The sequence below is a fragment of the Stigmatopora argus genome, chromosome 7, assembly GCF_051989625.1.
Source record: "Stigmatopora argus isolate UIUO_Sarg chromosome 7, RoL_Sarg_1.0, whole genome shotgun sequence".
In the NCBI taxonomy this organism is placed as follows: Eukaryota; Metazoa; Chordata; class Actinopteri; order Syngnathiformes; family Syngnathidae; genus Stigmatopora; species Stigmatopora argus.
In genome coordinates, this window is record NC_135393.1 from 19,637,671 (window position 1) to 19,653,273 (window position 15,603).

The window sequence follows — 15,603 nt, forward strand, 5'->3', positions numbered from 1 at the left end:
TTGTCTTGCATGCAAGTAGTAGTTTTCCATCTTGGTGTGAATTACCAGAAAAAAAAAGAAAGAAAAAGTGTCCATATAACGAACGCAGTGTCTCGGTCTCCCCCTGTCTCCCCCACCTCCCTTTTTCCTATTTGGACCACGTCACATTCTGCGTCGTCTTTCCCTCTAGTGTGTGTATAGGCGCCTGCCCACAAAACTCATAATGTGATGTGACGCATGAGCTTGCAGTGCAGCGTCGGGTTATCGCTATTTGTGTGTGTGTGTGTGTGTGTGTGTGTTTGCGCAGGAGGAATGACTGGAGATTCCATTGGAGAGGTTGTGTGTGAGTGTGTGTGTGTGTGTGTGTGTGTGTGTGTGTGTGTGTGTGTGTGTGTGTGAGGACGCATTGAAGTACATGGCAGACTGAAGCCGGGAGATGAGGCAGTCTGTCTGCGTTTACACGATATTTTTCTTCCCCCGTTTTTGTGAGGGTGTACCCGGAGAGGAATACTCAAGTGTAAGTTGGAGCTACGGTAAGTTATGTCCCGGGTTAGCATTCGTCCCTCTTTGCGTCTTCGGTTCGTACGTGAGACTGTGCGGCGGCATAGGTGTGTTTGTGTTCATGGCTTATGGACTTTGAAATTTTGACTTGTGCCATGCTGGTCAATCATTTAAGATGAACCTGCACAGGGGGGAAAGTTCGATGTGTTTGGAAATGTTTTTTTTTTTGAGAATGGGTTTGTCTTGGAATGCAGTTTGGTGCTAGGTTTCAGGCTTTGGTGATAGTGGGGGCTCAAAATGCCTTTGTGTTTGATTGAATTATCCTCATCCAGTTAAAGCATCAAATAATGATCCTTGATTTTTAGGGAAATGGAATGGCCCTTATGCAGCATCACTTCCACATTGGGGGGAAAAATAGGTTGATTCACAAGATAGTGGCACAGCAAAATATGTCTCTTTCTCTTTGAAAATGAAAAAGTTGGATGCCATTCTGCCCTTAGAAATATCCGTTACCGGCACCAGATAGTATAATTTATGGAGCAGTCCAAATGCACTCCCTGCAGAAATGGTTAGCCATCTTTCTACAGGAAGTTGAATAAGGCACTTGAGCTCGTCTGCAGCTCCGACCGCGTCCAAGACTTTTGACCATGTACGGCCACTCAACGTCTCTCTTTGGCTCCTGGAACACTTCAGTGCTTTTTATCACAGAACAATTTCAAATCAGCATGCCCTTAGCTTCGCTATATTGGAAAGAATGTGGATCTCTCACACACACACACACAGACACACACACACACACACACACACATTTGTTTGTGACTACATGGACACTAAAATGTCCTATACAGTCATACCTCTACTTACAAATGTCTACTTATTAATGATTGCAATTCCCCTTATTAAGCGATTAAAAAAACGTACACGTGTACGACTGTGCTAAATTCATTTTTGGCTGCGGAATTCCAAACTGAGTTCACTTTTCCTCTATCATATCATTTTCACGTCTTACCAAAACTCATGTAGTTGTTGCTGCATGCATACGACTAGTCATTTCAAAATTCACCTCAGAATTTTGTGCTTCAAAGAAATTGCTAATCAGGTACATTGACATGAAATTGAGTACTAACCATGTTGAAATCTACAGGAACTCTTATATTATCTTTTAGCTTAACACGGTATGCATGCATAAATGTTGCCAGATCTGCATTTAATGCAGCCTGCTCATCCTGGAATGGGGGGAGTCCCCCTCCCACTCCCCCAGTTTGCGATTCCTTCCTCGATATTAAATCCGCATTCAAAATTGGAGTTGACAAATACGATGTGGCTCGATATGAAGCCGATGTCAAAAGATATATTCCGCCAAAGGACAAGTATTGCAGCTGGTCAAAACATTTGGCAAGCGCACCACTGCGTCACATGGCAGCAGCGGCAGCAGCAGCACGGCGCCCTGCGCGCACTTCTGCAGCCGAGAGAACGAGAGGCGCCGCTCCAGGTTGCCATCTTTTGTCAAATCGCATCCACGTTAAAATGTGTATGTATATAGAGTGGCCCGTTGGCCTAGTGGTTAGCAACCTTGGCCTCGCAGTCTCGGGGCCGTGGGTTCAATCCCAGGTCGCTCCTCGTAGTGTGGAGTTTGCATGTTAGACACGGGCCCGTTGACATGACCTTAATGTGTTGCTCAGCTCTTTTCCGTGCACAAGAGCAAGCTGATTGAAAGGTCAAGTGAGCCGAGTTCACCGTCTAATTGGATGAAGCTTGCTCCACCAGTAAAAGCACTTTCCATGCCAAAGTCATGCGTGTTCCGCAGCGTCAGATGATGCACAAAATGCCACTTTGGAGAAAAGTTCAATTGACGTATTCATAAGCGCGCCTATATTTCCACTCAACCCACTGATATTCTTCTCGTGTCATTATATTCTGCTATATTGGGAATGCACTATATTTGAAAACCAGTTCTCTGTTGGCTAGCAATTTCAATATATTCCCAAAGATATATTAATAAGGGAAAGAAAACTCCTACGACCCGTGTAAAAAAAAATAAAACCAAAAATAGCAACATTTAATCAGGCTGTTATATTTTTGAAAGGGGCTACACAGCATATGCTCCAGTCTTGTGTTGCTTCCACGTTGCCAATTTCTAAAAGCTTTGGCTAAATTGTTTGTAGACAACATGGACGCCCATTGCCAAAAGCAAAATCTCACCACCTGAAGAGCGCTGGTGCCAGAACACCATCACGAAGATGGCACGCCACCCTTAATCTGATCATCTTTATATAGCCGTCCGTTCCTGCCATGACTTTGGCCCTGACCCATATACTGCACACATGCACGCTATTTTGCTCTTCATTTTCATCCAAATCAATTAAGTCAGACACTTGTTTGAACGCAAGAAGTTTAAAATGCGAACTTTTTATGGTAAACTTAACTTAACCTTTTATCTACTTCGATATCTCAGTTAGCGTGTTCTAAATCTAGTCAATCTGGAGCCATTCATCATTTCACTTTAGCCAGAAGAGGGCAGCATTCCTCATTGCTTTCAAGTTGAGTTTGATTTATTTAGTATGGGACAGCATATATTCATGATCATATATATTTAAATATGTAAGATTGTAACCCATGGCTAATTTCCAGCTTTAGTCCCTTGTGTAGGTTGAAGATAAACGATGACACATGCTAGACACACACACACACGCGCACACACACGCACACGCACACGCACACGCACGCGTGGCACAGTTTTAGACAGCCAGGCTTTAAGATGATTGGCCAAGAAGTTAAGAGAGGGGAGGGAGTTGACGTATGCTAATTGCTATTGAGTTCCAGGTATGAAGAGAGAAGAGATTAGCTTTGGCTAATTTAGCACTCTTTTTGTCGGGAACTACACAGTCACGTCTAGAGCCAGGACTTGCTGATGTGTTGGAATTTTTGGGTACAAAATCTTGCAGTGGAGGAGGAGCTAGATTTTGCAAACTAAGGTGGCATCTGCATATTTAACAGTCTTTAAAAGAGCATCTGTCACGGCATTTGATTGTTTAACAGTGGAAGCATCCATTCATTCTATTTTAGCGATGCAAAGTCCCACTAGAAGAAGCTTGCCATTCCAACCCGGCCAAAATTTGAAATGACTTGAATGATCTCAAGTTCTATGCTTCCCATTGACACAATTTATCTTTCTTCTTCTCCTTTTTAGATGTTTTTGGTCCAATTATGAAGGTCTAACGGGCCTCCCTCCCGTCTGTGACGCCGCACTCAAAGTTCCCCGATGGACTGGACTTTTCATCAAGCATCCGTTTAGAGTCCCAACATGTCAAGGGCGTCTTCCGCTGAGGCTCTTGGAATACTCGACTTCACCGTCCCAGTAAGATGAGCGTCTCGGAGCCCGGCGCAATCGAGGCGAAGAGCGACATCGGCGCCGGACTTTCTCTTGGCGGTCCGGCGGAACGCAATGGAAACGCCGAATCCAATGACAACTCCCTTTCCATTTACCTGGACGCCAGCGCCGGTGAAAAAACTCGTAGGGATGACAATAACGAGCGCGCGGCGTCCACGTCTCCAATATCCGACGCCACGGCGCTTTCTCATGGCACACCTCAAAATAGACACGGCTCGCCGACCCCCGACTCGGAGGCGACGGAAATTCTTTCGGACGATGGCGAAGACGAGACTTTGTATTTTTCCATCAGCTCGGACGTGGGCGTGCGGAGAAGCGGCGCCGCGTACGCCAACGTGCCAGATCCCACGCGGGGGGCTCCAATCGCGAAGAACGAGGAGTCCGAGAGAGTCTTGGAAGAGAAACGGACCACCCGTCCATGCGACAAATCGGAGGACGTCAGTGACGACACCCGCAAATTAACGCTCACTCCGTCGGTAGTTCATCTGCTCTCTCAGAACGCCAACGATGTAGCCCGTTTGATGGACTGCCCCGAAAAGTTTGTGGTGGTCTCCACCCGACCAAGCGGACTCAAACTCAACTCAAATGTGGCCGTCGCCCCCTTGGCCGGATTCTCCAAAATATCCAATCGGGAAGAACATCGGCTCTACAAAATGGACCTGAAAAACATCAAGGCTAAAATTGGATCGCGACCCACGCAGTTCCCACCAAGGCTAACTTGCCAGGTACTCGTGTTCGATTTCCTCAAAGCCATATACTGATCCGAATATAAGACGATGTTTTTTTGCATTGAAAAAAGGCTGATCAAGTGTCGGTCGTCTTAAAATTGGGGTCCTCGACATTTTACCCAATCAGAAAACTAGATGGAACACTTTGATGCTCAATTAAATTAATGCCTTTATTGTCATTTTACAAGTATAATTACATTTAAAGCTTCACAGTTTTTGAATGAGGCAAAATAACATGCTTTTTTTCTTGAATATATTGTTAGAATCATTTGTTTCAGATGTTATTTTTTGCGTCTAAAAATTTAAAAGGGTGTTCAAATAGTCTTTTTTCAAACTTGAGTCTTGAAAAAGAAAGGGTTGTCTTATAATCGGGGTCGTCTTATTTTCGGGGTCGTCTTATAATCGGGGTCGTCTTATAATTGGGGTCGTCTTATATTCGGGTCGTCTTATTTTCGGGGTCATCTTATATTCAGGCCAATGTATTTATTATGTATAACCAACGGTATTGTTCATCTGATTCCTTTTTTTGTAGAGTATACCGATTTCCGAAATTGGAAGGAAAACCGCTAGCGGAAAGGAGGAACCAACGAGTTTTTTCGAGTCTCCAAGGAAAAGACCACCCATAAAAGTGGCTCTGGTGCTGAAACCCATCCGAGGAGGGAACGCTTTAATCAAAAGAAACCAAAATGCAGCGGCCTGCGACTCCAAAAAGCCAAAAAGACAAACGGCGGCCTTCGGCGGAATGCCTTCACGCGACGCCAGTCATGTGGACGCGGGGATGACTAAGGACCGAGACCGGGTCTCACCCGGAAAAGTAGTTCAAGAGGTGACTGATAAGTGTTTAACAAAGCTAGGCTTTAAAGCTCCCAGTGCAATACGTGATGAAGAACGTGTGGAGGATTTTGGGAAAGAGCTGGCTTTGGCCCCGGTGGACAGAGCGAGAAACTACAGCCAGGTCAGTCCAATTTTCATTCATTTCTATGTTCGTCTACCTTCCTGTTTTTCTCCAGTAACTTTGTTTTGTGTGTTATTATTTTCCCCACTTCTTCATAGGCACGCTTTTATTTTGTTAACGACATTTTTGTTATTAAAGAAATTAAAGAATTAATGAGATTATTTAATTATTATTTTTTATTTTTTTTATTTACATTTTAAATTTATTTTTTATTTTAATTTAATTATTATATATAATGAATTAATTAAATAAATACTTAACTTTTTTTTTAATCAAATGTGTTCCAGAAAAAAAAGTTTTCTATTGCCGCCATATACATTTTTTTTACCGCCACCAGATGGAACATACATTAATTAGTATGACTGATAAAGTATGGAAAATATGTGTTGGATGGGGAGTAATTTTCATTATAATAGTTACTTCATGAAAGTGCAGATTTTGCTCTCTTAAAAAAAAAAAAGACATGATAAACGTCGTGCCTAAATGAAGCATAGCACCAAAAGAGCACATGAATGGTACAGTTATTTCAAATATGCTGCCTTTAGGGCTCTAAAACATTTAACCGGTCTGCAAACCTGCCCTAACATCGTCTCTCACGGAGTCCCAAGCCAAGGGCGTGTTCACAAAAACATTGGCTGTCATTTGTGCAAACACGAGCCCATGCAAGTACACGCATGAGACAAAAATGTAACCGCTTTGCTACGTGCACCATGACTTTTTTTGCTATTGCTAACGCTATCGCCATGCAAAGGTGACGAGTGTCTAGCGCGTCGGCCTCGCACTTTTGGGGCCGTGGGTTCGATCCCAAGTGGGTCCTCACTGTGTGAAGTTTGCATGTTGTACTGGGTTATCTCCGGGTACTCCGCTTTCCTCCCACGTCCCAAAACAATGCATGCTAAGCTAATTGATCACTTGAATTTTTTTGTCATTTGTCTCCTCGTGCCCTGCGATTGGCTGGCCTCCCATTTAGGGTGTCCTCTGCCTGGTGCCAGTAGTCAGCTAGGATAGGCTCTAGCACCCCCCGCGACCAAGGACAAGCGATTCAGAAAAAAAGAATGAATGGCGACTACTGCCCAGATCTCGAAAATCTTGGTGTGTGGTCCATTCCATCAAAAGTGACATTTCAAAGCCAAATAGTAGTGATAAAATGCCAAATAAAAGATTTGAAAGAGCCAAGCCAAAATTCAGTCACACACACACACACGCGCACACACACACACACACACACACACACACACACACACTGTAGTACATTCCAGCGTGGTGCCTTTAAATGGGCCGTCTGAGTGAATGCTTTCTTTCTACGGCTGCCATCATCACTCTTTCGCATCAGTTTGCAAAACATTGACCAAACTTTCCCCGAGCGCTCGGACAGGATGTCCCATTTAGCATAAGCTCCGCCTTCTTCTCGCCGGTAATTGCCGTAATACGAGAGAACATTTGGAGAGCGCCTCTAAAATATGCATGCACTCACATAGACAAAAATGGCTCCATAGGTGCTGCTCTTTGTAGACATGATATGTAAAATATTTTTTTTAAGACTGAGAAAGAGTCTGGATGAGTTTTGGGGGGGTGGGGGGAGTACGAGTACGCATCTCTGGTTTTGCTCGCGGCTTCCATTTTCTCTTTCTTTCTTCCCTTTTTTTTTCTTTTTTGTCCGGCCACACACACGTGCAACGCTCCCTCACTGGTCCCTCCCCTTTTTGCTCCTTGACTGCCGTCCTCCCCCGTCCGTCTTTCTGGTCGGGAGACGGGAATGGCTAACACCATGGTCTCGGTGCGCAGCTCCGAGCTGGGGAGCCTTGGCTGGAAGTCCCTCACCAAGCACCAACTTTTCCTGCAGAAAGTCTCCAAGTTGGGGCCCAGCGTGAGACCCCCGAGGAAAGCCACCCAGGGAGCGGTCCCGCCTGCCGGACCCGAGAGCTCCGGGTACCGGCCCTACTTGACCCATGGACCTAAACCCAAAGACGGATCTCCGTCGAGGGCCAAACAGCTTCAAAACGCCAGCCAGGGTGAGTCCCAACGAAAGCTATTTGGTCCAATTGCACATCGTGTCCTGCACAGAACCTGAAATGAAAACCACGGCGGCTCACTCGTCTTACAAATACGTAGTTGTTAGCCGTGTCGTGTGGGTTCTGGCGTGGAAGACAAAAACAATAATCAAGTTCCTCTGCAAGGCAAGTTGAGGAAATGAGTTCACATAGCTTCCACATACCAGCCAAGCAAAGAGTCATACACATTGTTTGGTTGCCCGTTCCTTGCAACGTGGGTGACGACGCGTCGTTTCTGACTGAAGCCGACGGAGCGCAATTAGTACAAACAGGACGAAAACTTGGGGACTTTGTTAGTAGGCGGATCTAAAAGTAAAAATCTCATCATGGCACGCTGTGAAACAACGCTCATTCTTGTTTTTTTTCTTCCCACCTGAGTATTTCCCTCCTTGTCTTGGTAAACATTACGTAGTGAAAGTGGAGGGAACCTATGGCTCACCAGCCACATGTGGCTCTTTTGATAAGGCTCTCTGCTAATCCGGGAGCTCAAATTTGGAAACTGCCGAGTCCTGAACGCACTGATAGGAGGACACAACCTACTGAAACGCCGCTTTAATTCCAATTTTTCTGCGTGCATTCTCATTGATTAGCAATCGGGAATCTATGGCTCGAGACCCCCATTTGGCTCTTTGGATGGGTGCAAAAGGCTCTCCACTAAGATGCTAACTAAAATATGGAAACTGCTCAGTCCCGAACGCACCAATAGGAAGACAAAAATCCAAATTCTTTTTTTTGTCATTAGGCTCTTCTGCAATGCATACTCATTGATTAGCATTAGCATAACAATGTTGTCAAAAGTTTTGCACTAAAAAATAGCCCACATTTTCATGTATTTTGACTTTTAAATCCCGCGTATGGCTCGCAGAAGGAATAAGATTTGAAAATAGGAATTGTTCCGGCTCTCCCCGTCCAAAACATTCCCGACCCCTGACGTTGCGTGATGAGATGCTGCAACTTTCATGGCGTCCCACAGCCCATAATTGCACTGGCGTGGGTAACGTGGCTCCGACGACGCTTTGCTCTACTGTGTTATTTAGCATTTTAAAAAATGCTTACGCCGTGTAAATGTAAAAATGAAACTTTAGTTGACATAATAATGGACTACTAACTTCTTAGCCATAGAATAACACGAATAAATGACTCTTAACATGAACAGGGCTAGGAAACTATGGCTCGAGAGCCACGTGCGGCTCTTTTGATGGCCACGTATGGGAACGCCGGCTTTAAAAGTGGTGTCTTTGTGCAGATTCTATTGGCTGCTGCTTCCGCGCTGTCCCGTTCGTACTTTACATTGATTTCTTAGGTAACAAAATCCAGCTGCTCTCGCTGGCCTGACGTGTCATTAAATTGAAAGAGAACGAAGCCAGATGTTTCCTGCTCCCATCGGACACTTACACACACACACACACACACACACTTACACACACTTACACACACTTACACACACACACACACACACACACACACACACACACACACACACACACACACACACACAATTTTTCTGTTGCTGGGCCTTCATCATCAACAGAGACTCTCTTGTTCAAGTGACGTAATGTAGCTGAGGTTTTTAAATTGAAAAAAAAGTAGCGGAGATTTCCTCTTTTCTTCTTGTGTGAGTCAGAAAGGACACATTCTTTGGAGGTCTGCTCGGAATGTCCATTGTCCCTTTTGGATCCGTGAAAAACATGACAAGAAATCGTGCTCTTAAATGCAAATGCGTTGACAAAAGTACACAATCTCCTCAATAATGGCTTGCTGTTATTTTAACTGACTATTTTTTCCTGATAAGAGATTTTGCTATTTGTCTGTCAGTCATTTTCTTAACCGTACTTGCCAAAACAGACAAAAAACACACATTTAAAAGCATATAAATCACCATAACACTTTTTTCCCCTTCCAAAACAATGTGTTCATTTACAATGTACAAAAACACACATTTAAAACCATATAAATCACCATAACACTTTTCCCCCTTCCAAAACATGTTCATTTACTACAATGTTTAAATACAACCCATCAGAAACATCAAAAAAAAATCAAATCTGCCAAATTATTTTGTAAAATATCAAGTACAATGATCAAAAAGTGTATATTGATTAAATATGACATCTATTAGCATGTCAAAAGACTGTAATGTATTAATATCTAAATATCATGTATACATTTAAAAATGCAACTACTTTAAATACTGTACTCAGAGTACAAATAGTTCCTCTCCACTTGATATAAACCCAAAAAAAACAGGTAAATGGGAGTTTTAGTCCAAGTCCTTTAGGCCGGGAGCCGCATGCGGCTCGAGAGCTGTGTGTTGGCCAGCCCTGATTTTGTGTCTCCTTGTGACCCCATGCATTTACTCTCTATTTTTATTACTGCCAGCCTTCCCTCCTTCCGCTTAGCCAGAAGAATGACATCACAACACACACTGGCCAATGATGTTATCTTATTTCAAAATGGTACTCCCGGATAGCATTGCTATCGGACTCAAGTCAACGCCTCCAAAGGTCTCACGGAGCGTCCTTTCCTTTTCAGGTGTGTCCAAACCGGAACGGAGGGCTTGGCCAACGTCCCCCGGCTTCCCCGCCTTCAATCCCAAAACCCCGGCGAGCCAGCCGCCGGCCTCTGGTCCGTGCGGGCGACCGATCCCGAACCCCGCGTCCAAGCTTCCCGTGAAAGGATTATCTTCCCAGCTGGTTTTCTCATCTGCGGGATGCGCCGAGGACGGCAAAGGTGAGCGATCGATACGTTGACGGGGGGAGCGTTCCCGAACGTGGCCTTCTGACCTTAACGCTAGGCCTTCCTCTGTCGGGGTCAAAGGTCACATCTGGTCAGGATATTGCAAACACGTCCGCGTCAATGAGTCTTCTTCACCATTTTCAAGACGGCTTGATTTGCCAAACTAGGGTTTGTCAGATTTTTACCGTCACGTTCTCAACTTTATCGTATCGTGCACTTTGGCGCTGTTGAAAATTCATATTTTATGGGAAAGTGCACCGCATACTGGAGAACCTTTGGGGTACAGTCGTTCCTCTATTTACGAAATTAATTGGTTCCAAGACTTTTTTCGTCACTTGAAATTTTCGTAAGTAGAGGTGTACTTTATATGTAAATTTTAAGATTCGTTCCACGGTGCTCACACAACTACCAATTAAACCTTTTAAAATTGGTCAAAATGTCCCAATTTTGTATGAAAGTTGTGCGGAAACCCACAAAAATGAGAAAAAAATGATAAGGAAATGATTTATTAATGTCTTAAAATAAATAAAGCACATGAAAATGTGCCCTGCGCCACTGAAATATCTCCCTCAGTAACTATTAAAGATGTAATACCCGTGTTTGTCTGCCAGATTCATCACTCTAAATTGCCCCTAGCTATGATTGGTTGTCCTTTGCTTGGCCACCAATTGGCCTGGCGCCCGTAGTTAGCTAGGATAGGCTCCAGCACCCCCTGGTGAATGAATAGAAAACAAGGTTTGCGAGCCTGGGTCAAATGAAATGTACGTCTAATGGACCTGTTTTAACCCAAACTGTAGGTTCGAAGGTGCCCCCGGTCAGCAACCCCAACACGGGCGATCCAAGGGCGAAGATGGCGTCGGGTGTGGCCCAGGCGCCCACCAAGCAAGCCCCGCCTCCGTTGCAGAGACGCGGCTCGGCCAGGTTCGCCGGACTCAACGGAACAGGTACAAAATATCTTCTATTGAATTGAGTTTTTTTTAAATGACTGCACGCCTAAGTACTTCATCCGTATTTCTGTCTCATGGCTAATATCAAATATTTATTGAAATAAAATGTATGACAGAGGAAAGGCAAAATGTCTTAGAGGAAGATAATAGCCCATACAAATCCCTCAATTGCCCCTCCCCCTCATCCACGAGTGTCCCGGATTTCCATATATCATATCCTATCATATCTATGTGTTAGATAAACTACCAAGATGGTGAATATATACAATAAAAATCATGTGTAGCTCCGGATAGGGCCGACAAATCAGCTGCAGCGTTGCTGATTTTAGCCCCTCCCACCCCCTCCTCCCTCTGTCCAGCGTCCATACGTGCTCATTCGCTCTTCCCTCTCCATCTTTTGTCGCCAGCGCCTCGACCGCGGGGAAATCCTCCGCTCCTTGCCGCCATTTTCTCTTCTTCATCCGTCGGTGTTTAGCCCGCCGTTTTTCCTCCTCTTGTTTTCGTCGTCACGGCGACCTGGGTGGCTTCGCCGCGGGTTCCATGGAGGGCAGCTCCGTTTTATCTCTTCACCGGATTCCATCGATTCCCTTTCACCCAGTTTTGAAAATGTCCAACCAGCACGTGAGGGTTCGTAAACATTTTTTTGTGCGTCAACATCTTATTTAAAAAGGCTCAGAGGGCAACCGCCAATCAAATCAAACAGGTTAGGGAAGCCTCGCTTCGCTTCGACCTTTGAACGAACGGCGGCGCGATTCTTTTGAGCTACTTTCGTTGGAATTCAAGCGGATTTTTTTAGCGTTGAAGGCACAGAAGATGTTATGGTCTCCCAGGCTCTCGCTGTCCGACTTCCACGTGAAGCTGACGGCCAAAGGACTTTTCCGAAATCTTCATCTGTTGTCCGGAGACCGGAGGAACACGGTGGTCTTCCGTGCAGGTCTGGAACATGTCAATGTCCGTCGTTCCTCCATCATGTCGTCCATGTGACCGTGTATGTGTGATCTAAAAACGCCATCTGTAAACCCCAACGTTTACCCACGAAACCTCTCTTTTAAGCCTCCATTGAACGCCATTCTGAAAGAACCAATCCGAGACAGCATCTATGTCTTTTCAATATTTTTCCCCTTCTGTTTCCCATGTTGATTTTCCTCATTTTTATCCCAAATAATGCCTCTCAACTCGGATGATTCACTCTGGCGTCGGCAGCCATTGTCACTCCCGGGGGGGCTTTTTATTATTCCGTCATCTGGTGGGATTGTGTACTTTGAATGAAGCCATCTGTCCATTTTTTTTACAAGTGCGTCCAGAGATATTTACGGTCCTTCTGCAGGCGCGTGGCGTGATGAATCGCTATTATTTGGCTCTCCTTTGAGCTGCGCCTGGAGAAGCAGAAGTCACGTGACTCGCGCCAACGCACGGCTAACTAGCTTTCAGCTGTCTAGTCCGGTCCAATCAAACGCTTTCTATCGTGGACAGTTTGTGTCAAATGTTGAATTGAACGGAATGTCTTTATACGATGAGATTTAAAGCTAAAGTGCACGCGGGAATAAGTCATCCTAAAAAGATTTATATACAGTGAGGTAAAAAAAAATGTGAGTAAAGTGGTTAACAGAATGGGATAAAGGGCGCTTTTGTGTTTTATTTGCAGTGCTAAGACTGAAGTAAACGTCTGAGAACATTCCTTGTTGATATGCATTTGGCAATGTTGTGGTATTTTACGTATAGTGCAGTGACAGTACTTCATTGGGTCTAGATCAGGTGGAAAACTGGAGTTGAGTATGGCATCGGGATTTAGCTCTACTTGCTGTAAAATGGGAAAAAATATACATAGTCTTCCCTCGATCATCACGACTTCACTTATCGCAAATTAACATTTTTTTCTGCTATTAATTATTAAAAATAAAAAAGTAGGAATCCACGCTGAAACTTGTAAGCGGGACGCACTTATGCTACTAGGACTCTTTAAAAAAAAGAAGTTAAAATAGGGTTGACCAATGTTCCCTCTAAGCTGTGCCGGTGCGTAATTGCGCACTACTCTCGTCTTCTCTGCGCACAGAAAATCATATGGAGCGCACAAAATAAAATCCCAATTTTTATTTTTTTAGCTGTGAGGCCGACGCGCAAACCACTCATCCGCCGGGCTGCCCATTCATAGATAGTAATCATTCCATTTTATTATGACTAAATCATTTATGTGTAGTAGACATGTGCTACTGGTGTGTGCCCATAGCGAGCAATGATGATGTTGCTCACACCGGTACTCAGTGTGCTCAGGGACGTTGTCTTTCTGCCCAGACAAACCAAAAATTAGAGGGAACATTGGGGTTGACCCTATTTGGCATTTTTTTTATTAGCGCGGCCATGTCTGGTCTACATTTACCGCGATACTCGAGGGATGACTGTATTTGGTATTGGGTGAATTGTTTGAGTGCACAGCTACACTATCATGATGATGATGATGATATGAATGATTCAATCTCCGTGAGCCATATCTGAGCAAGCCGCACGTGTGTGTGTTTCTCGGTCGGTGGAAGCTCCACAGACCCAATTCCCTCCCCACCGCTGCCTGCCCTAAAATGTAGGTTAGCGGATTTAGTCGGCGCTCCAGTGCACGTGGCCTCACTCACATACACATACGCACACACAAAGTCAACACACTGTGATTCATTTGTAGCTTGGCCAGCCAGCGGCGAAAGCTTTAATCTGATGTCGACTTTTTCTTTCTCCAATGAGGGCATTAGAGGATAAACTACTATCTACCCTCAAAATTCTGAGATGCTTTTTGCAAAGATCATCGGCGCTCATCTCGCTTCAATTTGTACAGAGGCTGTGGCCTATTTTTATATTAATCAATCTTGCACTCCATGACGCCTTTTCCCTCTGAACTAACCTTTCCTCCTCAAACAATCCCTTAACCACATCCTATACTTCATTTTGAAAGCCATCTTATCGTACCATGTCCACGTGATGGTGACGTTAAGAACTTGTCATCCACGCTAACTTGACTTTTTCTCAGTCTTGGCGCAGCAGCTTTCCCTCAATGACTGGCAAACTTCAGGTACAACCATCAACACACGGAAAAACCACAAAAACAATATAAAAAGCAAAAAAAAGGACTGAGCACACCAATTGTATTAACGCATATCACCGCCCATGGAAAGACGCCATCACATTTGTATCATTTTGTGCGATTGGACCATCACCCACGTCCCCTAAGCTCCGCCCCCTCGTGATCGGCCAAGCCGCCTGCGTCAGGAACGTGAATCCGTGACGGGAAAATGCTCATCCACTGGCAAATAGATCCAGAACCGATACTGCATGGCCTTTTTCTTTCCACCAGCAGGTGGCAGTATCTAAAAAAGAGCCCACTACAAAAGGAAGCATCCTATACTTGTGTAGTAAATATAAAGGGATTGTGTGCTTATATTTTCTTGTTCCATGAGTTGGTTTAGTTGGATTGCATTAAAAAAACAAGTTTTCCCCATTTTTAAATCAATTCTCAACTCCAACGGCACCCCAGTCCCATTTTCCCACTCCGAAAAGCTTCCGTTCTGTAAGTAAAGTTTATCAGAATTGAGTTTTGCGCTTTGCATTCTCCTACAAACAGGCTTTTTCTGTTCCTCTTTTCACTAGTAGCAAAGAACACCATCTGTTTGCTTGCTTCTAGATTCAAAGGCGGTGCTTTTCAGGTTCATTTCCATCATAAAACTCTTGTCAGCATTCCCTAAATATTTGCCAATAGGAAGAGAATGCTAAGCAGATTCAGTCATGTTTATTGAGTAAGTGGCTCTCTAATAGCTTTTCTCTCTCGTAATGCACTCCTTAAAGTCCATTTCTCACACAGCAGAACTTAAAGCTCACCTCCAATCTGCCCATCGATAACACGGTCTCCCATAATGCATCTGTACAAGGGCGTCTTCTCGGGCAAAAGACTCTCTTTTCCTTTGCCCGGATTTCTGTTCCTCCTCGTACGGACCGATGCATCTTTCTGATTTCCTATTTTCCTCAAACCGTTTCACTTCAACCGAGTATTCTCCGCGTGGTTTTCGCCATGTTGAACGTTGTGCCACAACACCACAAAATAAGAGGATGTCGCTCTTTTGCAGTGGATAAAAACAAGCCCAGGGACGCCCACGGCAGATCGGCAAACCATCGCGGCGGCGGCGGCTCCCCGGCGCTCCCGGCGGGAAACCGGCAGCAGAATTCATGGCGAGCACCGGTAGGCGCCATTTTATGTCAAAGGAATGCCGTCATCCGGCACCCTTTCCTTTAGAGCAAGGGTGTCAGACTCTGGTTGGTTCGCGGGCCGCTTTAACGT

General features: G+C 44.7%; 1 protein-coding gene across 1 annotated transcript; it reads left to right on the plus strand.

Moving 5' to 3' along the window:
- Window positions 1-269: 269 nt before the first annotated feature.
- LOC144077245 (uncharacterized) lies at window positions 270-15,558 on the plus strand. The gene is made up of 7 exons (XM_077604815.1): window positions 270-512; window positions 3,671-4,596; window positions 5,132-5,554; window positions 7,398-7,566; window positions 10,138-10,335; window positions 11,139-11,285; window positions 15,392-15,558. The coding sequence occupies exons 2-7, from the start codon at window positions 3,844-3,846 to the stop codon at window positions 15,556-15,558; spliced, it is 1,857 nt and encodes a 618-aa protein (XP_077460941.1). The 5' UTR covers window positions 270-512; window positions 3,671-3,843.
- The last annotated feature ends 45 nt before the right edge of the window (window positions 15,559-15,603 follow it).